Source organism: Alexandromys fortis, unplaced genomic scaffold, assembly GCF_014885135.2.
Source record: "Alexandromys fortis isolate MF-2015 unplaced genomic scaffold, M_Fortis_MF-2015_v1.1 scaffold_17, whole genome shotgun sequence".
Taxonomy (NCBI): Eukaryota; Metazoa; Chordata; class Mammalia; order Rodentia; family Cricetidae; genus Alexandromys; species Alexandromys fortis.
Genome location: NW_026067896.1, coordinates 17,332,143 through 17,357,392, shown reverse-complemented (window position 1 = coordinate 17,357,392; position 25,250 = coordinate 17,332,143). Strand labels below are relative to the sequence as shown.

Genomic DNA, 25,250 nt, shown 5'->3' with positions numbered 1-25,250 from the left:
TCAATTATTATACAGTTTTAATTAAGGTATTACATATATTTATGTATGTTTGTTTCTGAGGGCAGTAAATATTCAAGATGCATCACTTGTTAATGGTGCTACTTTGCTCATTATCTATATTGAGGTTATCTTTTGCCACCCCTATGTGGATGGTGGAGATACTTGCTGGTCCTGTACTCTAGTCCCAATTCCATAGTGAGATTAGCTTAAGCATAGTAGCATCACCATCACAAGAACTGGGAACTTAGAGAAGAAAGGGCTCTGTTCAGTTTGCCTTATAAGGGAGGGTGATTTGTTAAGTATTTGTCTGTCCAGCCTGGATTTGGAAGCCAGGTAGACAGACTGTCCCTAAACTAAGTGTGGAAAATTCACCCACAAGGAAGAGGTAAAAAGCTTCCTATTACTGAGTGAGGAGGTCATCAGGTTATGACCTGGGAACCAGGCAGGGAAAGGAGGCAGTGGTAGTCTGCGATGAAGGGAGGGTTTGTCTTCCAGAGTGACCCCGAATAGCACCGGCAAATATGGACGTCAAAACCTTGGGAACGTTCCTGTTCAACCTAGCACCATGTCTTAGGCCCTGTGACTTGACTTGCCCACATTATTGAGTGGGTGTCAAATCCCACACCGCATTCATTTTACCCAACAGCAGGACAGGTCAGATTCTCTGCTGAGTCTGTAGTGTCTTGCACACAGCACGTGTGCAGAAACAGGTGAATAATTTAGTGAATAAATGCAACATTTGCTTCCTCTAGTAACAACTGCTCTTTGGAGGAAGGGATACACTTTTTTTTTATCTCATTTGTTTCAAATATTTTTTTATTTAATTTTTTTATTTATTTATTAAAGAAGAGTCAGATACACTTCTTTTGTATCCCTTTTCTTGCTGGCTGGTGCTTAACCTTAGCCAAGGAACTTCCTAGAGTTGCACGCAGAGGCCAACTCTCTTTCCTAGATTGTTCTGGGAAGAGAGCAGCTTCCTCCTCGCCAGAGGCCCAGCCCCACTCCTCAGGCAGATTAGTGACGCCTGCAGCCGCTGGCCTTTGTCTGGCCGGATTTAGCTGAGCCAGGTTGTAACACCACACACACACCCACAGTTTCAGGGCGGAGACTTAATGTATTTATTACTTCTTTTTCCTATTTGGTTCTGTCAACAGAAGATATATTCTGTGACCTCCAGCAGTGACGGCTTAAAAAATCTGGCTGCAAAGCGCAGGGTTGCAGGGTGTAACCGGGTGGCTCAGAGGCAGGGCACTATCTGCAGGCGTGGCCAGGGAGGGCACGTGTTTGATACCGCTTCCCCGTCGCTGGGGTCTGGGGCGTCTCCGGTGCTATCTTTAAAGAACACAAGTGAAAGGGGACGTGGGTGTGACCTATAGCCTTGTCTCCGAGGGGTACAATAAAGTTTAAGAAGTTTGAAAAGGGGTGTGGCCGGAGCTCGGCGAGGCGCCTGGAGAAGGGTGCGCGACATGGGGGTCACCGTGGACGTTCACCAGGTGTTCCAGTACCCCTTCGAGCAGGTGGTCGCTTGCTTCCTCCGAAAGGTATCAGTCCCTCCGACCTGGGCGGTGTGCCCGCGGCCGAGAGCCTAACTTTCCGCTCCCCCCGCCCCCTACCCCTGTCGCGCAGTGACAGGACCCAAAAAGCTCAGGGGTCCTAATCCATTCTCCGGGTCCCCCTCCAGCGCGCGTGCTGCTTTCGGGATGCACCGGGGAGGGTGGAGGCGGAATTCCTCGAAGGTTGCTCTCTGGGAGGAGCGGAGGCTGCCGTGCCGGGCCTCACGTCCGCATCCTGCTTGCCTCAAGCGGAGGTTGTTGGCTCTGGGTGGCTTCCCTGGGTGGACTGTCTGGTCCAGCCTTCTAGTTCATCACCCCCTCCTTCAACTCTAAAACACCGCCCTGAAGCTGTGATCTTGGTAGACTCAGCGTTGCTACACTGTTTCAAGACTTTCTCTTTTCCTAAATAGCTGTAGGGCGCCCTGCAGAGCTCACTCTCTCTGGACCTTAGTTTGCCAATCTGTGGTGTGAGAATAAGAGCGCACACTCTTAGTGTTGTTGCGAGGATTCGAGTGAGGTAATCAATTATTAAAGAGTGTTTATCAGAGGATTGATGGTTATAAGGTCTTTGAAATACTGCTGTTTATAATATTGCAGTTTTGGGTTCAATGGCCCTCCTGAGGGCTCCTCCTCGGATGGTGCTTCAGGCTAACAGTAGAGTGGAAAACATTCCTGAGAACTGGTTGTCACCCAGACCTGTGGGGTGGGATCCTGGGCTAATCTGCTTCCAGTTCACTTAGGTCTCTGGTTGGAGGTCTTCTCGCCAAGATCTCGTGTCTGTAAGATGAGGAGTTGTACCTTTAAGTCTTCTAAGTCCCTGTAGATGCCTGTGAATTGTAGCATGGGATCTGGCTAGCCTGGAAGATAGCCTCGGGGTGCTGGGAGGGTGGTTAGAACCTCCATTACAGGAGGGGCCTCCATTGCTGAGAGAGACACAGTTGGGGACCCAAGGTAGGGTATTCAGTACAGTGTTGCTGTGGAGACCGTTGTTTTTTTCCTTTCATTTCCTTTTTTTTTTTTTTTCCCTTTCTTTCTGTTTGGCTGGAGGCTTCACCTCCAGCCCCCTGACTGAGGCAACTCCCAGGGGAGGGAGCTTATATGGGGTGAAGTTCAAGTCAAACATTTTCCTTTTTTTTTTTTTTTTTTTTTTTTTGGGATAGCTCATTGAACTTTGGGAGCTAGAAACATTAGAAAGTGCCTTGCACCTGCCGGGTCCTCAGCAACAGCTGATGAAATGAATGAAGGAAGGAAGGAAGGAAGGAAGGAAGGAAGAAAGGAAGGAGTGAGTGAATCTGGCGTAGACTTTGTCTTGGGCCAGGCTTCTAGGCACACGTGCAGATGTTTTGTTCGGACTGGCAGTTTGGAGTGGGTGCCCAGTGCATTTTGTGTTGGCCCCTTTTCTGCTGTGATGATGTAATGAGCTTGCGAGGAGGAAATGGCTATCTTTGGTTCACAGTTATGAAGGCTCCGGTCCATAATTACCCGATCTTGTTTGATTTCTGTTGTAATAAATCACTGACTTAAGGCAGCATGGGGAGGAAAGGGTTTATTTCAACTTACAGGCTGTATTTCATCATTGCATGAAGTTCAGGCACAAGGCAGAAACTGAAGCAGAGACCGTGGAGGATGCTGTTTACTGGCTCACTCTCCCTGGCTGGCGCAGCTAACTTCTTTCCAGTCTCTTGTAACAGCTCATGAAACTCCTTCCACAGTTCTTCCCCCCAAACGCCACGGTCAGGACCATCACAGCAATATCCCACACTTCTGTACCAATTTCTGTCCTCGTTTGCTCCTCTGATGCATGGAGAAAACACTGGCCACAAAACAACTTGGGGACAGAAGGATTTATTTCACCTCGCAGCTCCCAGGCCACAGTCCATCACTGAGGGAAGACAGAGCATAATCTCAGGGCAGGGACCCGGAGGCAGGAACTGAAGCACGGGGAATGGAGGGACATCACTGGCTTATTTGCTATGCCTTGCTCAGCCTGCCCAGTTATGGCATCCCTCACAGTGGAATGGACCCTCCCACATCAATCATTCATCAAGAAATTTTCCCTCAGATACACCCACAGGCCAGTCTGAAAGATGAAGTTCCTCAATTGAAGCTCCATCCTTCCAGGTGATGCTACTTGATGCTAAGTTGACAAAAACAAACAAACAAACAAACAAACAAACAAACCAAAAACAAAACCCAGCCCAGTTGCCCTGCCACTCTGGGCCTGTGGAGGGGCAGCATCTCAAGGCAGGACCTAGGGTGGAGCAAACCTTGTGTCTGAGCCAGGCAGCTAAGTAGAAAAGGGTGGACGGACTGCGGTCCCAAAGTTCAACTCAAGGGCATGGACCCAATTTCTTTCTGCCATTCTCCACCTCTTCCAGAATCCACACCGGGCTGCCCTGAGACCTAACCATTAACACACAGTCTGTGGGGAGCAGTCAAGAAGCAAACTGTAACTGCCCTTTGGGGAAGGGTTGTCATCATGAGAAGACGATCCCTGCCTTCTCAGAATGGGAGGGACACTTTGTCTAGGCTTCACCAACCCTCTGGAAGGTCAGAGGTTACTTTTGGGTGTGTCCTCCTCCCCTTTCAACTCCTGGAGCAGATCTCCGTCCGCCAAACCACGCACACCACACCGTACACACACTCCTTTGCAGAGTACTCCTACACAAAGGTTTCAGGTACAGGCTATGGGTTTTAAAGCGTGAGCCCAACATTAATAAATGATGACAGGTCAGCATAATTTCAATGGGTGATGCATACCTCACACAGGGAGCCTGCAGGGTGGTAGGGAGGCCTGCCGCAGTCCTACGCGGAGGACTTCAGGTAGGCTTTCTCAGAAAAGTCACATCTATAAAAGGTTTGCTGAAACATGGATAGGCGTTTTCTAGGCAACCCCTCCCTCCCTCCCTCCCTCCCTCCCTCCCTCCCTTCCTCTCTTTCTCCCTCCCTCTGTCTCTTCCTCGATCTCTCTCACTCTGTGTGTATGTGTGTATGTATGTCTGTGTGCACACATATCTGTATGTATGTATTATATATTTATGTATGTGTGTATACATGTGGGCATTTGCTCTGAATAACACAATATTGTCTCTAGTTCTCCAAGCAGCTCAAGAAGTCATCATGACTGATTTATTCACATCGTGGGGGAAACTGAGGCTCAGAGAAGTCTCAGTAACTCTTTAAGCACACCCACCTAGCAGGAAGGAGAGCCGGGATCTCAACCCATCTAATCGGAAGCCTGTGTCTTACCAGCAGTCTGTGTTTCCAGCCCTGACACAGTGGCCACTCAGGAGATGAGCGGGAAGGACAGTGGCTCAAGGTTCTGCTTTGCTGGGTGCAGTGCTCCTTGATTCATTTGCTTTTCTTCTGGGTGGACCACTGTACCTAACACGAAGCTTAGCTTAGCTGTGCGATGGTGGGACACAGCAGTTGTTGGCTGTTTTTGTGCAACAAATCATTCCAGAACTTAGAGACCTTGTCTAGTGACAGGCTTTTAATGCTGGCGATTCTGTGGGTTGACTGAGCTCACGTGGTTGGATTTAGTGTGTCTTGTGGTATAGCTGAGGGCATGTATATAAGTACATTCAGTCAACATGTGATGCAATTCTTATAAGATAGTCCGCTGAGGGTTTGGCACAGTTAATAACTATGGAGGGACCCAAGTGTGGTGACACATGCCTGTAATCCAAGCAATGGTGAGTCTGAGACAGGATGGTCATCACATGTTTGTGTTCACTGGGCTAACTAGCTGGATCCTGTCCTAGAAAACCCCAAACCAAACAAATGAAACCAACATATCAACAAAAAGGAATTCCTGTAGGCATCCATTGCTGCTGTGGCTTATGAGAATAACTTCCTGTCATGTCCAGAAGACACTGTTTTCTTCTGGTCTTCCTGACCTCTTACAGACTTTTCATCGCCTCTTTGAATGGTCTCTCTGAGGTGTGTGTGTGTGTGTGTGTGTTGGTGTGCACTCTACAGTCCCTTATGCTCTACCATTTGACTAGTTGTGAATTTCTGTGTTAGCCACCATTTTTCACTTCCCTGATGAGGTCGAGAGCTGTTAGACACTGAGTATTCTAGCATAGAGTAGAAAGGGGTTCCTGACCCTCCCTATGGGCAGTTCATGGCTTCTTAGGGAGGGAGAGTTAATTTTCCTCAAGGATGTAGCTCCTAGAAGTCTATAATACTCCAGTAGATGGCCCCACTCCTAGAACTATATGGACAGCATAACTTAGAGTTGATGGGATATATAATAATAATAATAATAATAATAATAATAATGATGAGAGGACATGAAGTTGGGGTGGGTAGAAGATGTGAGTAGGTCTGGGAGGAGTTAAGGGAAGGAGCTGGGGATGAATATGATCAACGTGCATTGTGTGAAGATCTCAAAGAGTTATAAAAATATTGATTTTTCTAAAAAAGGAGTTGCTTCCTCAGGATGGAGGTGGTCCACTGACTCCCTGATTAGGAGTCCCTGTGCAATGAGTAACATGCGTAGCTGTACACATGGCCTCCTTTATCACTGTGATGCCATTACCTTCTCGGCTGGTTCTGAGGATCAAAAGTGTAACAGTGCTTTTTTTTTTTTTCTTTTTTTATAAAGCTTTGGATAGAAAGAGTTATATTTCAGGCAAAATATGCTTTTACTTTTCTTTTGGTCTTTATGATGATGATTTTTAAAGAAAATAATAATGGATTTTTTTTTAAACAAAGCAGTAGACAGGAGGGACAGTCATGTGAGAAGCTCTGGGGACATTTAATCTGATTTTGTACGATGTTGGGCAAAGCTGCTTTAGAACTGAGGACATCGTGTCTTAAATAGAATCTACTGATCTGTGGCTTTCGGTATGTTCAGACTCGCTTTCCAAGTTCTAATTCATGACTATTTTTAAAACGTGAAGATTATTTGATCTCCTTCCACCTGTCTGTTGGCGGCTGTGGGCAAAACATTAGCCGCATGCTTTCAAAGATGAGTGGTACCTAGAAAACAAAGGATCCAGTGTTCTGTTTGTGGAGTACAGTGTTCCTCAGCCTCCTCATGGGGGAGGGCTATGCCACCCAGCACAGAAACTGTGGTTTCTGACTACTGTAGCATCTGTGGCTTCACTATGCCATTGGGTTCTTTTGTTCCTTCCTCCTCCTCCTCCTCCTCCTCCTCCTCCTCCTCCTCCTCCTCCTTCTTTTCCTCTACCTCCTCCTCCTTCTCCTCCTCCTCCTCCTTTTCCTTCTTTTTCTGAGACAGGGTTTCTCTGTGTAGCCTGGCTATCCTGGAATTTGCTCTGTAGACCAGGTTGGCCTTGAACTCAGAGATCTGCCTTAAAAGCGAGCACCACCAACTGCCCGGCTGTACAATTCTTACCTTCCCAGCACTCATCACTAGAATGTTTTCCTTCTGTTTGACTAAAAAGTTGTGTAAACAGATGTGGTGGTATAGATGGCAGTTCTTTGCAGAGGCTTTTGGAGTCCTTTTGGTGGGTGTGTCTCTCAGGTGCTGGGTGCTTAAGAGAATTTCTTCCGTGTCATCTGCCTGGAACGTAAAGCCATTACTAAAGATGCAAATGAGCTATGGTGGTGAGTGGATTTTCAGGTCTGTCCAAACGAGTCCAGAGAGCTTGCGGTTTTTCACTGTAGACTTGTTCAAGTTGACTTTGCTTCTTGCAAATGTGGGTGAACTCCAACGGAGATTTATGTCAACTGTTTCCATTGTTCCAAGCACCCAGAGAAGCTCTAGAACACAGGAAACATTCAACAAACTGTTCCATGAAGAAAGCTCACCCTCTTGTGGTTCACAGTATACAATTTTACACAAAAGTCAGTAGTTGGGAAGCTGAGGCAGGAGGATTGTTTGAGCTCGTTAGGTTGAGGTCAACCTGGGTAACACAGTGAAACACCCTCTGTCCATTTCACAAAATGAAACAAACCAAAACGCCAACAGATGAAAGTCAACACAGGGTCCAGAAGCATTCCTGGAATACTGTAAGAAAATGGAGTAAAATAAATTTTGACTTCCATCTGTGACCTGAGGTTTTATTTATTTCAGTGGCATGCTACATGGAAAGGATCAGTGTTTACTCTTAAGCTCGTAAAGGCGATTTATGAAGTGCTATTTCCATTTAGATTGGGAAGCTGATTGGGTAATTAATAATGTTTCCTTCTGATCCCATCTTCAGCCCCTTGCAGACCTGACACATGTGTGGAACATCTTTCCCCATGGAGTGCCAGAAGTATTTGGGAGGATCTACATGGCCCAAATCAGTGGTTTGGTTAGATGTTAGGTCTCAGAGTCAAGCAGTGCCTGTGCTGGGTGACACTTTTCGTCTTCCATCCTTAGGCTCTCCTGCAAGCCGAGGTGTGACGTGAAGGAGAAGTTGGGGTGAGGAGCATGGCTCTCGTGTCAGGCTGTAGTTCCGACAGTTGAAGGGGTGTACCAGCTCAATTCATGTTTCTGCGCCCCAGTTTCCTCATCAATAGAATAAGGATAATAGCCATCTTCTAAGGTTGCTGAGGGATATTAGGCAATGCATGTAGCGTGTACTTCCATGTAAGCTCCTAGTTTAATGCTGGGGCTTGGCAAGTGCTTTCAAAGCCCTTGATAACTTCTGTGTATCTTTGCGTTTGCTCAGGAGTGTGAAACTGAAAAGCTGGGGGTGGGGGTGGGGTGCAGCCTGCAGAAATCTTTACCAACTTAGAACAATAAGGGAGAAGGTGAGCATGAATAATGGCGCACATCTGCATGATAAATTATTTTTTAAGTGCAATTTAAATTTTAAAGCGTGCTTAGTAACTCATCTAGTTGCGGCTGTGGCTTAGTGTGGGAAAGAAGATTTTTTTTATCTATCCAAGTGCTAATAGTTACATATTCATTATATGCCTATTAATCGTTATTCATGGTAGACCTGTGCACCCTTTGACAATAAATAAAACATGACCTTGTCCTGAAGGTGCTTCCTGTCAGGGAGAGCAGAGAGGAACATATTGATTATTGTGCCAAGCTGTCTCAGGGGCATAGACAGACATATAACATGGGGCAAAGTGCATTTGTTAAAATTGCGTTTTGCTCTGTAGCTCAGGCTGGCCTTGGGCACTTGGTACTCTTCCCCAGCCTCCCCAGTGCTACAATTCACAGGCATGAGTTACCACACCAGGCAGATCAATGAAGTCTTGATTAACTGGTGACTCATTTGATCTTGCAATAAGTCAACTTTGCCTTTTTTTCTGGAGTGAGCTACTTTATGGAGACCATGAAAAGGATGGACAGTATACGGTGATGTCTCTGTGTAGCTGAACACGCAGCAAGGCCCTTTGTATGTGTTTGGAAGCAGCTGGGTAGCAGATCCCCTTATAGTGAATGGAGCAGATACATGTTTGCTAATGGTCCGGCCAGGCTTACTACAGGTCCTCATTTTTGGGCTTTCTCAGATAACCTTATTCAAAAGCAGATTCCTATGAAGACATTGACTATGAGGCGGAGGACCCTGTTTCAAAAGGCAGGTATTGACTTCTGAACTTTTCAGATAGCTGATATTTTAATAACTTCCTGCTCTTAAGAGAATACTTCCTGAATGGTGATCTTTCCCTTAGCAAACAAAAGTAGAGGCTATAGCTTCATAAGGCTCCACCCATAAGTGCACTAAAGATTCCTATAATAGATGGACTCAATTTCTTGGTCTCTTACTTTAATAATTATGTATTTGCTTTAATGTACATTCTCCAAACTTGGCATCACGTGGCTTTTGGGCCTCTCTTTTAAACAACTTTTTATTAATGTATATGAGTTATAGGTAATAATGGGTTGCATTATGATGTTTTGTACATAATATAATGTATTTTTTATCATATTTAAACTCATTCCCCTCTATTGTTTCCCTCCCATACCAGCTGATACCCTTCCTCTTCCCAACTGCTTCTCCCTACTTCATGGTGTATGTGTGTGTGTGTGTGTGTGTGTGTGTGTGTGTGTATGTGTGTGTATTTGAGAGAAACACAAAGAGAAAGAGAGACAGGGTCAAATGAATTTCATTTGTGTGCTTACAGAAGAATGGATAAGGACTATCTATAGGAGTGTGGATATCTCACCAGTAACTACACCACCAAAGAAAATGTCTCCCCCTGACTCCGCCAGCCATTAACTGTCTATAGATCTTTAGAGAGGAAAGGGTGAGCTTCACCCCACCAGCAGCAGTTAACTGCCTAGAAATCTCCAGGGAAGGGTGAGCCATTATAAGTGCTCTCCATCATGGAATAATGTTGATAAAGCCCAATCGTGTCAGCTCTGTGAGTTTACAAATGCAACAGCACAGTCCCAGAGAACCTAGACAACAAAGAAGGCTCTAAGGGAGACATACGTGGATTTACATGGGAAGGAAAAATAGACAAGCTCTCCTGAGCAAATTGGGAGTCTGAGGGTCATGGGGAGAAGGTAGAAGGGGAGAGGGGAAGAAGGGAGGAGAGAGGAGAAAAATGCGTAACTCAATAAAAACAATAAAAAATACAATAAATAAAAAAGAGTACAGAAGCTGTGCTATGCTTTGAGACCTTGTTCTACAACACTCTGTCCCTTTCTCCTGCTCCTACTTTCTTTAAATCTCCTCTTTCATCGTGTTTTTGGAGCCTTGAAGGGGGTGATATAGATGTTCTATTCAGGGCTGAATGTTCAATAGTCACTTACTCTCAGAACTTTGACCAACAGTTATGTCTTCTCAGTAACCACCTCTTACTGCAAAAAGAAGGGTCTCTGCCCAGAGGTGGCAGCAGCATTCATCTATGGGAACGAACATAATTACTTAGAAGCCAGTTTGATGGATACAGTGAATCCATTTAGCAAAACAACAGCAGCAGCCTTCCTAGTAGACCCATGACCTCTCCAGCCACAGGGCTTTGACCAGGCTTCCTGTACTGAGCACTGGTTCTGCCCTATGAAGCAGGCCTCAAATCCACTTAGAAAGTGGTTGGTTACCCCATAATGGACTTGCTACTGTAACACTAGTGGGCACATCTTGCCTGGAGATTCAACAAAATCGTTTGCAGGGTCCAATGCTGAGCAAGACAGCTGAGGACAGTTTCCCTATCTGCGTAGCACTCTGACCCAGTAAGGGCCAGTTGTCATGGAGAGAGCATCCAGCTCACTTCTAGGTTAATTTCTCCATGTCCTTAGACCAGAGCATGTGCTTGCTTCATCAAGAGGGCCTTACCATCTAGTTCCAGTGGGCAGCCAACAGCGGTGGCAATCACCTGTATTATTTTGGAGGCCGCAGAGGGATTTGTAGGGAGGTAGCCCATCCCTAGAAAAGGGATTTTCATTTAATAACCTATGGATTCTAGGAGTAGCTTTATTTCCCCATTCAAGATGCCTCCATTCAAATGGTTTCCGGCCTCTTTTAATATGTGAAAAGGAAAATGAAAAGGGGTGGGTGATAAGTAAGCATTTTACCTTTTTTAGCGCTGCAGTAGACTTACATCATGGGAAAGGAAAGGAGTGAGCCTGCTTATTCTATGAAGAAAGTAAAATCATAAATTAGATAAAAAATGAAGCCAAATGCACCTTGGAAACTTTCCAGACTCACCGATAAAATACAGCGCACCTGGTGTGTGTACACAGCCACTGAACCAGGCTCAAGAAAGACAAGGGTATTTTGGCAGGAACTGGGTCAACAGACCATGTTGCTTCCAGGAGTATCTGGAATATGGAGTGGGGTTGGGCAGGCCAATCTCTGTTCATGCGCAGGATTTACACAAGAGACTTTTAACAAGCAGGGTTCATATAATACTTACTATTGTGTTTTCTTGTTTGAAAGGGAACTAAATGAGATCGTGCAGAGCAGCCACTGTGTAGCCCACACAGGGTGGGCACAGTACAGCCATGCAGGGTGTGCAAAGTACAGCCATGCAGGGTGTACACAGTACAGCCGAGCAGGGTGGGCACAGTAAAGCCATGCAGGGTGTGCACAGTACGGATCTGGATCTGATTGCATCAAGTTCTATAGTCATATGGTGTTCGAATAGATGTCCAGAAATCATGAGTAGCACTTGAGGTCGTCCCAGGCTGGTGGGAAGGGCTCCTAGTATGAGCTTGGAGCAACCTCTCCTCCTTCACTCCCTGAGTATCAGGCTTTCCATGTGTTTTGTGTGTTAAGAATTAAAACAGGACTATGTAGGTTACCACAAGATGGCATTCTATTATTTCAAGTAATGCCAGGTAGAGAGAGCCTTGGTTCGATACATTTTTAATTTCTGAAATACATTAAAATATGTGCCATCCGTGTCACAGTATTTAGCGGTTTCACACAAACCTCTAATTTCCTTCGCCATTCTTTATGGAAACTTGAGGTCTATGTCTGTTAACTCATGGAGGAAAACAAGTTAGATTTTGCAAATGATTTTCGCTAGAGTGAATAGTTCACGGTCTCATGTTCAGCTATTAAAAGTTCCATTTTCTTATAGCTGTTTGCAAGGACTGTAAAATGAGTGACCTTTAAGTGTTTGCTACTGTGTTTCCCACGCTTTTCCATCTATCACCCTGTCTCATTTTCTCTAAAGCAGATCTGACATATTTATTTACTGCTTTTGTTTGTTTCTTCAAGTAATGTATGAATTTTTTAAGAGGCTACGTGGTGTTCATTTCCTGACCACATCCTCAGTGTCTGGAACAATATTTTCCTATCTATCTATCTATCTATCTATCTATCTATCTATCTATCTATCTATCATAGTTTGAAAGAAAACGGCCCCCAAAGGCTCATAGGGAGTAGTGCTATTAGGAAGTGTGGCTTTGTTGGAGTAGGTGTGGCATTGTTGGAAGAGTTGTGTTACTGGTGGACAGGCTTTGAGGTCTCAGAAGCTCAAGCCAGGCACTGTCTTTCCCTGCTGCCTGTGGATCAAGTTGTAGAACTCTCAGCACCATTTCTGTCTGCACGCCATCATGCTTCCTACCATAACGATAATGGACTAACCCTCTGAACTGTAAGCCAGCTACAATGAAATGAATTCCTTCATAAGAGTTGCCATGGTTATGGTGTCTCTTCATGGCAATAAAACTCGAACTAAAACACTGTCTATCTGTCTGTCTGTCTGTCTGTCTATCTATCCATTCATTTTTATCTTCCTGCCTGTTTAATCACAAGAAAGATGAAAAGGATCCTTATTTAAATGAATATCCTTTTTCTTAGTAGGTAAATATTGAAATGAAATGGAAGTGCGAAATTGCCCAGTTTAACCTGTAAGAATTTCACTGACAGTTTAGTGATGTAATCTGTGCCTGCCTGGCGAGGCATTGTGTTTTCCTTCATAATTTAGTTTAGTTATCTTTCTACAACTTACAGCGGGACTGTAACATTTATTAGGATGCATTTATGGATATGTAATGAACAAGCTGGAATGCAGTAAAGGAAAGAATTCCATTTCATGTTGGTGTAACAGGGCTAATTCGCACCCTGTCTTCATGGTTTAGGGAGTCGCGTGCATCTTGGATGTCTCTGTGCAGGAAGTCTCCTTTGTAGAGGGACAGACTCCGAGGTCCACCCTTCTCTTACCAGTGTGGATCTCTGGAGGGCTAAACTTCATGGAGGTAGTCATTGTAATTTTGAGTCTTGCCGTCTAGGGCTGAACTGAGTGAATGCATGCGCAAATGCAGCTTTATTCTTATTCTTGTTTCTTTGGAACCCATACTGATAGAGTTTTATATTTCATTTAGAAGGATTCAGGAGTCCTGAAGCTCAAGTTCTCCAGGCAAAGAACCCCTTTTCCTACCTCAGCGTGTACTTGCTCAGTGTGTTAAGATGCCATTTGACCACAATATGAAGCTGGGGTCCTTGGGAGGGGGCAGGAAGTAGCCCAAGAGCATCAGTCTCCAGTTAGAAGCCATTTATCATGTGGCTTTGAGAGATTCATTCATTCATTCTCCCTCTCTCTCTTTTCTCTCTCCACTTCTGAGTAATGGAAAGGTTGGGTTAAAGTAACTAAGAGGTAACTTCACAATGGAGGCAGTCAGACAGTATCTGGGGTAAGTTACATTATCTCAGGTGCAGTAATTTTTAACAATTTTAGCAGGGTATTTAGTTTTTCCAAGACTGACCTCCCATATAGGCAATAGAAAAAAGTAAAACCCATATAACCCCATGGTATGCTTTTGAGAATTAACAGACCATGTATGTAAATCGAGTAGGTTAAAAATGGTAGCTCTTATAAATGTTGATTCATCTAAATTATCTTCCAGGACAATTTAATAAAAGAAATTAATTATTTATCAAATAGCTCCTGTGTGCCCAAACCCTATCCTTTTATGGTTATTTGCCTGAGGTACTAACACAGTCACCAGGCCATGGTCCAGGGCAGTAATTAAATGAATTCTTTCTGTTTTGGACTGGCCTGTTTAATTCCTGAAACAACCAGTTTCTGCTTTTAAAAATTAGGGATAATAATATTATGTAACTCCTTCACAATGGAACAGTTGTTAGATAGGCTGGTATAATTAAGGCATTTAGCATAGGTCTGGCACAGAGAATATTCTTAGTTTATGTTAGTCTGGTTTATTATTATTATTATTGTTATTATTATTCTTTTATTTATTCTCACCTCATTCTCTTCTCTGTTCAGGGCTTAGATAGGATCTAAAGGTTTTCCTGGAGACAGAGGGCTGACTCATTGGCTTCGAGCCCTTGTTGGACCTGGGCTCAGTTCTCAGTGCAGATGTGGTGGCTCACAATCATTTGTAACTCCAGTTCTGGGGGACCTGTCATCTTCTGATCTTCTCTTTGGCACCAAGCACTCTCCTGGTGCACATACACATGCAGGCAAGGACCACAACCCCCCCCAGTTAAATAAATTGCCTCTGGATTTATGAAAGCCCTCCTCACTTGTTTGAATGAGTGGTAAAACCAAGATTCTTGATTTAAAACTGGGTTTTACTTAGAGGTTTCTTGGAAGATACTTTCTAGTCCTGCAGGTACCTGTCATTTCTATCAGCTAATTCATCTTTAAAGAGAACTTTAAAAGACTAACTTTTCATTATGTGTTTTCATTCAGTACCCCAACCCCATGGATAATAATGTCATCGCTGTAAAAACTGTGGAAGAAAAGAAAGGTAAGTTCTTTGAATATGGCCTACTTTAGTTATACTCACTAAGGATTCTCACTTTGTAAGGGATACATGTGTGTGTGCATTTGTGTGTGTGTGTACGTGTGTATGTGTGTGCATGTGTGAGCATGTGTGCACGTGTGTGTCCATGCATGTGTGAGTATGTGTGCACGTGTGTGTGCATGTCTGTGTATGTGTGTGTCTATTACATCTCAGGCAGAACCCCTGTCACTTTTTAAATTATATTTGATGGTAAGACTTAGGCCAGGCATAATGGTGCAGGTAGCATGTTGAAGTATTTAATGTGTGCCAACATTTTTCATTAGCTTATTCAACATTTAGAATAATGTTTGAGGTAGGATTGTGGTTTTTCATATTTAATGCAGGAAGAAACTAAAGCACAGAGAGGCTGGCTAACCTACCTAAGCTCATTTGGCTGTATCTCTATCACATGTCAATTTGTAGATGGCAAAACAATCGTAGATAGCACACAGATGAACCAGGTGTGGTGTGGCTCATGTCTGCAACCTCAGCCATTGAATGGTGGAGGTGGGAGAACTAGGAATTCAAGGTTAGCCTGGGCTATTAAAAAATAGCAGACAAATGTGATGTTGCCATAAATTGCTTAGGTTGTGGAACCATAACTGTAGTTTGGCAAATTACGGCTCACGCTGTGTTGTTTTGGTAAGCAAGGTTTTGTTGCACATTAGACACTCCCTCTGTATGCTATCAGTGGCTGCTTCATCTGAGTTACAGCAAGAACTGAGTATTTGTGAAAGAGACCACGTGACCCACACATCTAAATTATATACCTCATGACCCCCTCAGGAGATGTTGACTGTGTTCCACCTCGGGGTGTGGGGTGCAGTGCTAGGGTCCCTGGTGCTCTTTGCATTCCCTCCTTCTGGGGAAGAATTGTGTCAGTTAGTGTTGGGAATTGAGGAGTGGGCAGTGCCAGGAGCTCTGAACATGGGCACGCTTGAGGCCCAAGCCTGTGGAGACAGCCAGAGCCCAGCCCAGCACGCTCAGAATTCAGCCTTCGAAACCACGGGTGCTGCTGCTGGGTGACATGGCTGCAGCTTCCTCTGCTGCGTAAACCTGAAACTGTCTTATTTATGGGGCCGCTTTCTGCATATCTGTAGCTATCGAAATAGATTGCGAAAGCATTTTCTCATGCACCCGTGTGTGATGTGGGACAAACTTGCTTTCTGGTCTGAGACAAACCTGCTTTCGAATCCTGATTCTGTTATTTCCCTCATGACCGAACTTTTCAAAGGCTTAAGCTCTTTATCTGTCAAATGGTAAAATGATCTTGTTAATTTCAGGATGTCATCTCTGTCTCCATTTTATTTTTCACTATTTCACCCCGGTTGACCTGAAACATCCTGTGCTCACCAGGCTGGCCTAGAACTCACAGAGCGCCACCTGCCTCTGCCTTCCAGGGGCTGGTGTTAAAGGCCTGTGCCTCCATGCCTAGAAACAACTCCATTTTTAATACATGTGCTATTCACATTGTCTGAGGTTGCCAAAGGACTGCTGGGGGTGGAGCATTTGTTTCCTGACTGCAGGGTCCTGGTGGTCATGGTGTTTGCAGCAGGGTTAGGGCAGCTGTAGTTAGAGCATCGAGAAACCTCGCCTTGTGTCTGAGTCTCAGCAATTCACAGAGAAATGACAGCACTTCACAGTTTGCCCCCCCCCCCCATTTCCTCTCATCTTAATTTGCACTTACTTTTTTTCTCACTAGTTTTAACTTTCCCTCCAGGAATGCTCTGGTCTCAGGGGTTTCATTTTTTAATGGGTGTGACTCGTGTAGTTAATTAGTTACTGGTTTAAGTGAAACAGTCAGAAATCTGGGCTTGAGACTGTGGTCTAGGAGCTGGCAGAGTCTGTTACTGACCTCTTTGTTGAGCTGGTGGCCACTGGCCACTGCCACTGGATGCTCGGCACCGATGGCCTAGGGTGGTAGCCCGTTTGTGATTCATTGTCTCGAATTTAGCCTGTGTGTTCGGACTTGTTGTTTTACATCTACTCCTCGGGCATTTGTGATTTGGCTCAGAAAACTGATCTGAAAAACAGAATGTTAAAAAAAAAGATTTATTTTATTTTTACATGGTGTTTATGTGTATGCCTGTGGTGTGCTTGTGCCTGGGTGTAGGTGTCTGAGGAACCCAGCTGTGCTGGATCCCTTGGAAGTGGAGTTAGAGGTAGTTGTGAGCTGCTTGAGGTGGGTGCTGGGAACCACGCTTGTTTACTGTTTATAAGATCAGTGAGCACTCTCAGCCACCAAGTCATCTCTCCAGGCCCTGGAAAACTTCATTTCGTGTCAAGCCTTATCTATGAGAATTCTATATGTTGAAAATTGAAGTTGAGCTAAAAAGCTCTGTGGACTTTTAGATAAGAATACGTCTCTCCCTAATTATGTTTTGGCTATGAAATTTTCTACTTCCAGATGAATCAACAGGACTCATCTATAGAAAGAGGATTGCTATCTGTCAGAATGTGGTGCCAGAAATTTTAAGAAAGGTAAATTCATTTCCGAGTTTAATCACAGTGGGGATAAAACTGAGGAATTTTCATAGTCATAGAAAAAGACAGTATTTTCTGATCGAAGGGAGTGTCAGAATGTCCCACTGTCCACTCTCATGGTTTTGTAAGGGAAATATTTCTCCCATGTCCATCCCAGTTTTAGCAGATGCCTCTGGAGTGTCTCATCTCTGTCTGTTCTGTGAAGGGCCCTTTGTGGATATGGGGTGATTTGATGATTATTTTGTGGATACTTTTTGGCATTTTGAATGAAGCGTTGACTTTTTTAGTCTGTCCATGGCTAGCAACAGGTAAGAACAATCAGAAGTGAGAAGATTTAAGTATTAGTCCCATGTTCAATGTGGGAGTCCACACTTCTGCTTGTAATGCACTGAGAGCATCGTCTTCTTAGTGCCCCATGCAAGCCTTTCTGTGCGTAGTTCTGTACACTAAGGGCACTGATGCTGGAATGTTCATGACGGAAAATTGTTCTCTCTCTTTGAAACCCTTAAGCTCTCTGATGATTCTGTGTTGGACAAAGGTAAGTTGAAAACGTCATTTGCATGGCTTGAACCATACATGGATTTTTCTTCTTGAGAGAGGGCCTTACTCCATAGCCTAGGAGGGCCTGGAAAATAGAGTGTAGCCTAGGATGGTGTCAAACTGAAGATAATCCTCCTGCCTCAGCCATCTAAGTACTGAGGTAACAGGTGTGTACCACCATGCCTAGCTGTAGAAGTATAAAAAAAGTTTTTATTTATTCTGAAAATTTTGTATGTAGATGTGTGAGTATATATGTGTGTGTTTATATATATACATATATGTATATATATGTCTTGACCTTATTTACTCCCTTCCCCTCCAATTTCCTTCAGAATCTCCCTCCCAGCTTCATGTTCCCCTATTTTTATTCTAATATTACTATTTTTTAAATCATGGAGTCCAGTTAGTGTTGCCCATATCTGATTGGGTTTGTGGTTATCTACTGGGGCATGGGTATCCTGCCAAAGAAAGTGGCTCTCCCTCCTTTAGCAGCCATCAACTGCAATACTCCACAGCTAAGCCCTCCCCTGTCTGTGATATCTATGCTGGAGTTTTTAACTTGCTTGATCCCATGCAGGTCGTATGCAGGTAAGCAGAGCTGGTGCGAGTTCATATGCACAGTGGCCATGGTGTGGCCATCAGATGCCCTTCTACAGCGCTCCTCCCCTACGTTCTTTCTCTCCTCTCTTTCACCATGTTCCCTGAATCGTGAGGTGTTTGGTATAGATGGCCCATCTGTGGCTGAGCGCCCACTCTTTTTTATTCTCAGTACTTTAAACAGCTAGGAAGCTCTTCATTCACAATGTAGGATTTTTGATGGTGGTCTTTTAGTACGTAAAACAATAGCATCTTGACAGGCACTTAAAAAATGCCTCAGAAGAGATTCCCTGTGTGATCCCGAATGAATCTGGGCACCCACGGATGACCGTGCAAATTAAATTGCTGTGTTTATCCTAGGAAAAATGGCAGCTTCCATTCATTCCTCATCGTGGGTTAAATCACTGTTATTTCCTTAGTGGAAAGAGGCTAGAACCACAAAGAAAATGAACTCCTTTTGACTTGCAGATGGGAAGCTGTGTTACACTTCAGCAGCAAATTATCACTGGCTTTTCCAGAGTTCAGAGCTGCCTTTGCCCTATATACACACTTTGAATCTATTATTTAAAAAGGCATTCAAGTTCGTCTTGTATCTCAATTCTTAAATAATTTAAGGCTCTAACTTGTACAGTTCTGCCTTTGTAGCTTTTGTTGTCTTCTCCACCTGGGAAAGCATCCATTTCTAGGGACTGAACAGAGATTACCACAAGGAAAACATTTCTCTTGAGACAGCCCTGCATGGGCGCATGTAGGTGGAGCCTGATGAGAACCCATCACCGCAAGAAGGCCTGCCCCAGAGAAGACAAGAAGCAGCTGATAATTTGTTTGGGGCCTACATGAGTCCTGGGCCATTTGCAAGTCCTGGGAAACACGTAGTGAGGCCACAGTGTGCTTGATTATCAGAGACTGAGGGGTGTGACTGAAGTACACGCAACCATCAGGACCGCTTGTTCCGTTTGTTAGCTGCGACTGAGATCCGCTCCAGGCCGAGTCTTCATGTAGCTTGCTTTTCCGAAACTGAGAATGCTGTCCTCTCTCTGTTGGGCAGGTGAGTATTTTAAAGGTACCTGATATCCGACTAGAAGAGGAATCGTGGCTCAGTCTTCAGAAGAGGAACATGGCTATCCGGAGTCACTGCCTCACGTGGACACAGTATGCATCCATGAGGGAAGAGTCTGTCTTCCGGGAAAGTGTGGAAAACCCAAATTGGTAAGATCACCTGTGATTAGCTCTCTCTCTCTCTCTCTCTCTCTCTCTCTCTCTCTCTCTCTCTCTCTCTCTCTCTCTCTCTCTCTCTCTCTCTCTGTATTTCGTACTTACAGTTTCTGTCTGTTACACATGTATTTCATTTTATTTTTAGTCATGTCATTAATAGATGTATCTATTTTCTTTTGGAGGAAATATGACAGAACTCAACTTTTGTCCAAGTGCCCCTCCAAATTCTGGTATTTTCTTACTCTCTCCAAAAGCAATGACTGTCACCCATTTGTTGAATATTCCTTTGGACCTTTAAAGGCAATCTAGGTATTCAACAGAGTTTAAACAAGGAAAATACTTTGCTTGAAGTTATCATGCTTTTGACCCATCAGTGGGCCTGTCTAGCACTGGTCAGCTCAAGCAGGCGTAAGGAGGCATTTCGGCATAGACTTACCTAGCCTGCTTAGTTTGTATATCTTTTTAACACACATGATTTTTATGTCACGTACATTTTTGTACACTTATCTTTTATGTTTACTAGACTGCTTCTGAGCTTTACCTATCTGATACACGTACAGCTAGATTATCCCTCTGCAAGCCATTCAACTGTATTTTGTCGCTGCCACTATGGTAGACACTCTGATGGTATCGAGTTTCTCTTTGTTGTAAAGGTGGGTATCATATTCAGGAGTTGTATGTCTTCTGAATATGACTCTTACAGGCTGTGTGAGTGTTTCTCTTAGTGAGAATTTAAGTGTTGTATTTGTTGCAAGGTTATCTATAAACCATCAAATTTGCCTTCCTTAGCATCCAGTTCTTTGAGTAGTGACAGAACTGTACATAGCACAAATATGACAAATTATGACAAATATGTACAGTTAACCTGGCAGGTAGACTAAATCCGCCTGAAATAATAGGTGAATTCTATGGTGTGTAGAGGGTCACAGACAAGCACTGGAGAAAGCAGGCGTGTTAATCAGGCAGGGTTGTCTCCTCTATGGAGTAAATGAGCATCTGTTGTCCATCTAGACTGGGAGTGGATCTTGTTAATAACCTGCTGACTTTTGGTAGCCTACCTGTAAGGTTAGACCTCACCCAAATCCCCCAGAATGCTTATCCCAGACTCTCTCTCCCTAGACCTTTATCTTTATCTTTGCTTCTCAGTCAATAGAAACTATCACTGGGGGAGCTGTCACATGTAGGGGAGCTGCTAACTCCCATGCTATCTTGGTCTCGTGCCTGCAGAGGCCAGAAGAAGGTACTGGATCCCCTGGAAGTGCAGTTATAGATGTGTGTGAGCTGCTATGTAGGTGTTGGGAACCAAACCCAGTCCTCTGCAAGAGCAGCCAGTGCTTCTTAACAGCTGAACCCTCTCTCCAGTCTCCTTGTTTTGTTTTTGAGACAAGCGGCTCACTATTTACTCCTGCCTTCCAGCCATCCTCCTGCCTCAGCTTCTTTGGTGTCTGTCATCTGTTTTTGTCACCCAAAGATAGACTTTGGAACAAAAGTAAAACATCATAAGCACTAAAAATTAATGCTAATCATTATGGTGAAAAATTTGATTTCAGAAGATAATTTGCTGTTTTATTATTACTGTTCTGTGTGGGTTGAAAATTTTTATTATAGATTTAGTTTTAAAATGAAAGTAATAAAACCTTCAGATTAACTAATTGTCCCTATGTAAAAGCCATTCTTAGGGCCCAGGCTTTCTCCAGATCATTCTTTCTCGCACAGCTCTGGTCACACATCAATGGAGCTAGGGTGTTTCAACAGCCTCCTGGATGAGTAAGGAAGCTTGCCTCAGTCACATCAGAGAGAGATTGGTAGATCCATAGTTTTTTATTATGCTGATGCCCAGAGCTGACATAGGGTGTGGGTGGCTGGGATTAAAGCTGAGACCAGGGAACAGAGTTCTGTTGTTGGTATGTAGATATAGTAAAAGAAAGGCATTGTCTGATTGCATGCAAAGTAAGTCTTTTATTTCATCCTCTATTTTAGCACTGTGTTTTGTTAATTTAGTATTATGTTTGGGCTATTGGATAGTCTTAGAAGGTGTCTCTATCAGTTAAATTATGATTTGCCAAGATAATCCACAAAACTTTTCACTTTGTGTTTTTTTTTAATTTATGTGAAAATAATAATTCTGATTATGAGGAAACGGTACATCACTATCACTCTGGTAACTAACAATCAATTTATGCTTATTTATATACTTTTTACAAATTATTTGCCTACTACTATTCTTTGCCCATTTGTACTTGACTCTTAGGTTTCTGAACTTTTAGTTATTACTGTACTGTGATGAAAATCCCTGCAATTGCATATTTTATCACGTATTTAATTAGTTTTTTGAAGACAGGGTCTCATGTTACCAAGGCTGGTCTTGAGTTCATAATGTAGTGAAAGATGACCTTGAACTTCTATTCTGCCTTTAACTTCCAAGTACTAGGATTACAGGCCTATACTACTATGCCTGGTGTATAGGGTGCTGGGGATGGAACCCAGGACTCGGTGTATGTTAGGTCAACGCTCTACCAACTGAGTTACAGCCCCAACCTGTTATCTATGATGTAAGACATTTTTTATGACTGAATTCTAATTTATAGTATGGATATTTGTATATATGGAAGGAGAGAAAATGAATAAGTATGAATGTGTCATTGAGGAGTTGTGTAAGCCAGGCAGATGCTCTACCACTGAGCTATGGCCTCATTTTGCATAGTTCAAAATATAGAAACAGAAATTATGGAAATAGTTTAGAACTATTTACCATTATTCTGCAAGACTCTGCTCCATGTTTACATTTCGTGTTATTTCTGTACACCTTCCCCAGAAGTGCGTGCTTCCCCTGTAAGAGTGATGGGACTAGGAACTTGCTATTTTACTTCCAAAGCCAGATTTAAGTCCAGGAAAGCAGAGTATTCAGGGCTTTCTGTATTTGGCATGGACAATCCCCCATATCATTGTTGTCTTCTCTGTTGTACAGAGACTGGTGTTTGGAGGTCCGGGATGCCATGGGGAGTGTTTGGGTGAATGTCAGAGTCTCTGGGCTCGGACTCCAGGCTGATGTTCCTCTTGCCCTTAGGACGCTTCACAACAAGCCAGAAAATAGGGAGGTGAACGAAATAACAGCAGGACAAAATTCAAGTCATCTCTTGTGGGAATGAGCATTGACCTGGAAAATGGACAGTGGCGGTGCCCTGTTTAAAATTTGTTAGAAGAAGAAAAAATTGATGATTTCTGCCTTCTGAAAACCTCCATTCTGAGATAGGCTTATCAATTTCTTAGTATTTGTGTTTGAACTGATTCTTCTTTAAATTTAGTAATATTTGATTTGATATGTCCAAAATATTATATTTACATATAATTAGTATGAATAATTGTTAAGGAATATTTTGCAGAAATTTCTAATGAACCTCTAACATCTTTTATTCAAGTCGGCCATGACTGTTCTGAGGGGCCAGCCCCCATGTGTGGCTGGTGGCTGCCATTCGGATATAACAGTTTTGACTAAGAAGGTAGAGTAAGCTTGCCATCTTTTGCCCTTCCCTTTGCGGCCTCAGAACTAGAGCAGCTTGGCTGTGATGCTGAGGCATTCTAACCATAAAAGCACCTATCCTTGAAATACGCTTATTAGTTCTAGGCTCGTATTTGGTAATGAAAAATTTTTGATGTCTCTAATCTGTAGGCATATGTGCCTGATCCACGGCATGTACGTGGAGGTCAGAGGACAGCTGGTAGGAATTAGCTCTCGCCTTCCACTATGTGGGTCTTGGGCATTGAACTTAGGTTGTCAGGCCTGGTGTAGTAATTTGACCTGCTGAGACATCTCTCTGGCCCTTTTAAAAATTCAATTTATTGACAATTGCATGCATGTATAATAACTAATTTTGGTCATGTTCACCCACTGTTGCCATGTCTCATTCTACTTTCTTTCCTGCTGAAACCATTCTTCCCGATGAGTCCCCTTGCACTTTCATAGTGTGTGTATGTGTGCGTGCGTGTGCGCACCACCAAATTAAATTAGGCTTGTTTGCATAGCATATGATGGGCAATCAGTGAGCGCACCTCTGAAGAATGTGGCTGCCTTGTCTGGTACCTATTTTCTGTCAGTGGACCCTCTGGGAGAGGTGGGTCCTCACAGGCCCCTCCCCTACCCGTGGTGGAATGTTCGGACCCACAGCTGCTCTGGGTCCTTGAGCGCACCCACTGATTTTTGAGTACTCTCATTTGCTCGTTTTTCCTTTATGAAGGACTTTTGTTATACTGTGTAGACCATGGTAGGTATAGAATAGCTTTGGTTTTGGTGATTGACACTTTCCTAAGTAATGCAGTTCTAGATGGAAATGTCTTCTTGAGGAGTTTTGCCGTCTGCTGCTCCTCACCCCACCACTGCATGTGTTTTGGTGGCAAGTTAAACTGCATCCTTAGGTTCTCCTTTGTGGAGTGATTGCTTCTGAGGGAGACAATGATTCTTTTACACTCAGTGTGGCACCTCAGGGGCTCATATCTGAACTTTTCTGTGTCCAGCACGCCATCCTTGTGCTCTGATGGGGTAAGACTTCGCATTTGACTTTAAAATGCTCAGTTGAGTATATGCCAAGAACGGTGAAGGTTCATTTTTATAAGAATTTCAGCGAAACTGCTCCTAGAACAGAGTACAAAAGGTGTTGAAAGTACAAATGAAGTTTTACAAACAGACTAAATTAGTGGGTTGAGCAGCCTAGTTTCACAGTTTTATAGAGGCTCCTAGGTGTCTATTACTCATTCTAGTAAATAGGTCTGTAACCTTTGAAGGTTTCAACTTTAGATTTCTTGGCTAAAAGTGCCAAGTTTCAAGTAATTATCCAACAAATCACAAAGAGTATGATTAACATCTTTCAAGAGATGCTTGTTGGGCAGTTTGCGCTTCTATCTCTTTCCTCCTCTGGAGTTTTTATGTTTGTTTCAGCAACAGATGTGACAGTTGTGTGACTTCCGTGAGAGTTTTAACGCCGGCACTGCCCCTTTTGATCAGTTTCCAGACTCAAGGTTACCCAAGAATGAACACCCTCGGGCTCTACTCGCTTACTTGGCAATTATTTCTAAGATTCGGTCCTAGTGCGGCAGGACTTGAGGGTGCTGTTACCTAGTAGTGTGAATGAGTACCCCTGTATGCAGCTGCAGACACAGCTCCCTCTACTCACATTGACCTTGATTTCTAGGACACTATAGGGTCATCTAATGATTAGCAGGGTTTACCACCACTAACAGCAAGCTGAGCCACAGTGTTCCCTCTGCTCAAACTCAATTCTGGTTAGAGCCTCATTTGAGTTCATAATGACTGCCCTTGTAAAGGACCCCATTTGCCTTCTGATGCTTGTGTTCACGTTGTCGGGGTCTGTTCTGGTTTTCTTACCTGTACGGGTTTTGCACTGACGTCATGGTTTTCTGTGCCCTAGAGTCAAGCACAGTGTATGACAGACAGAAACAGAAGGTGCTTCGGGCCCTTTGACAATGGCTGATTAATGTTCATGGGATTCAGGTGAAAACTAGGAGTGGTGGTAGGGAGGGGAAAGAGATGAACTGGGCAGAGGGCTAGTAGAACTTGGGAAGCTCTGATGGGGTTGATAGAGGAGTCTTATGCACGCATATGGGAAGCTCTCATTGGTGCTTTTGGTCACCTGTGTGCTCTTTGCTCTGGAAAAAGTTGGCTTGAGCTCCCCCGTCCCCCCAGTGATACCAGGACGTAGTAAGCTCCTGAGTGGGACCGCTCTGCT

General features: G+C 43.8%; 1 protein-coding gene across 7 annotated transcripts in view; it reads left to right on the top strand.

Moving 5' to 3' along the window:
- Positions 1–1,154: 1,154 nt before the first annotated feature.
- Positions 1,155–25,250, top strand: part of Prelid2 (PRELI domain containing 2) — an 89,496-nt gene continuing 65,400 nt past the window's right edge. For 3 of the 7 annotated variants that reach the window (XM_050162014.1, XM_050161999.1, XM_050162004.1), the window contains exons 1-4: positions 1,155–1,541; positions 14,580–14,637; positions 17,081–17,154; positions 19,343–19,503. In XM_050162014.1, coding sequence (XP_050017971.1) covers positions 1,467–1,541; positions 14,580–14,637; positions 17,081–17,154; positions 19,343–19,503 — 368 coding nt within the window. In that variant the 5' untranslated portion in view covers positions 1,155–1,466. The remainder of the gene's footprint in view (positions 1,542–14,579; positions 14,638–17,080; positions 17,155–19,342; positions 19,504–25,250) is intronic. The other 4 variants (XM_050162029.1, XM_050162037.1, XM_050161991.1 and 1 more) reach the window with 3 other exon arrangements.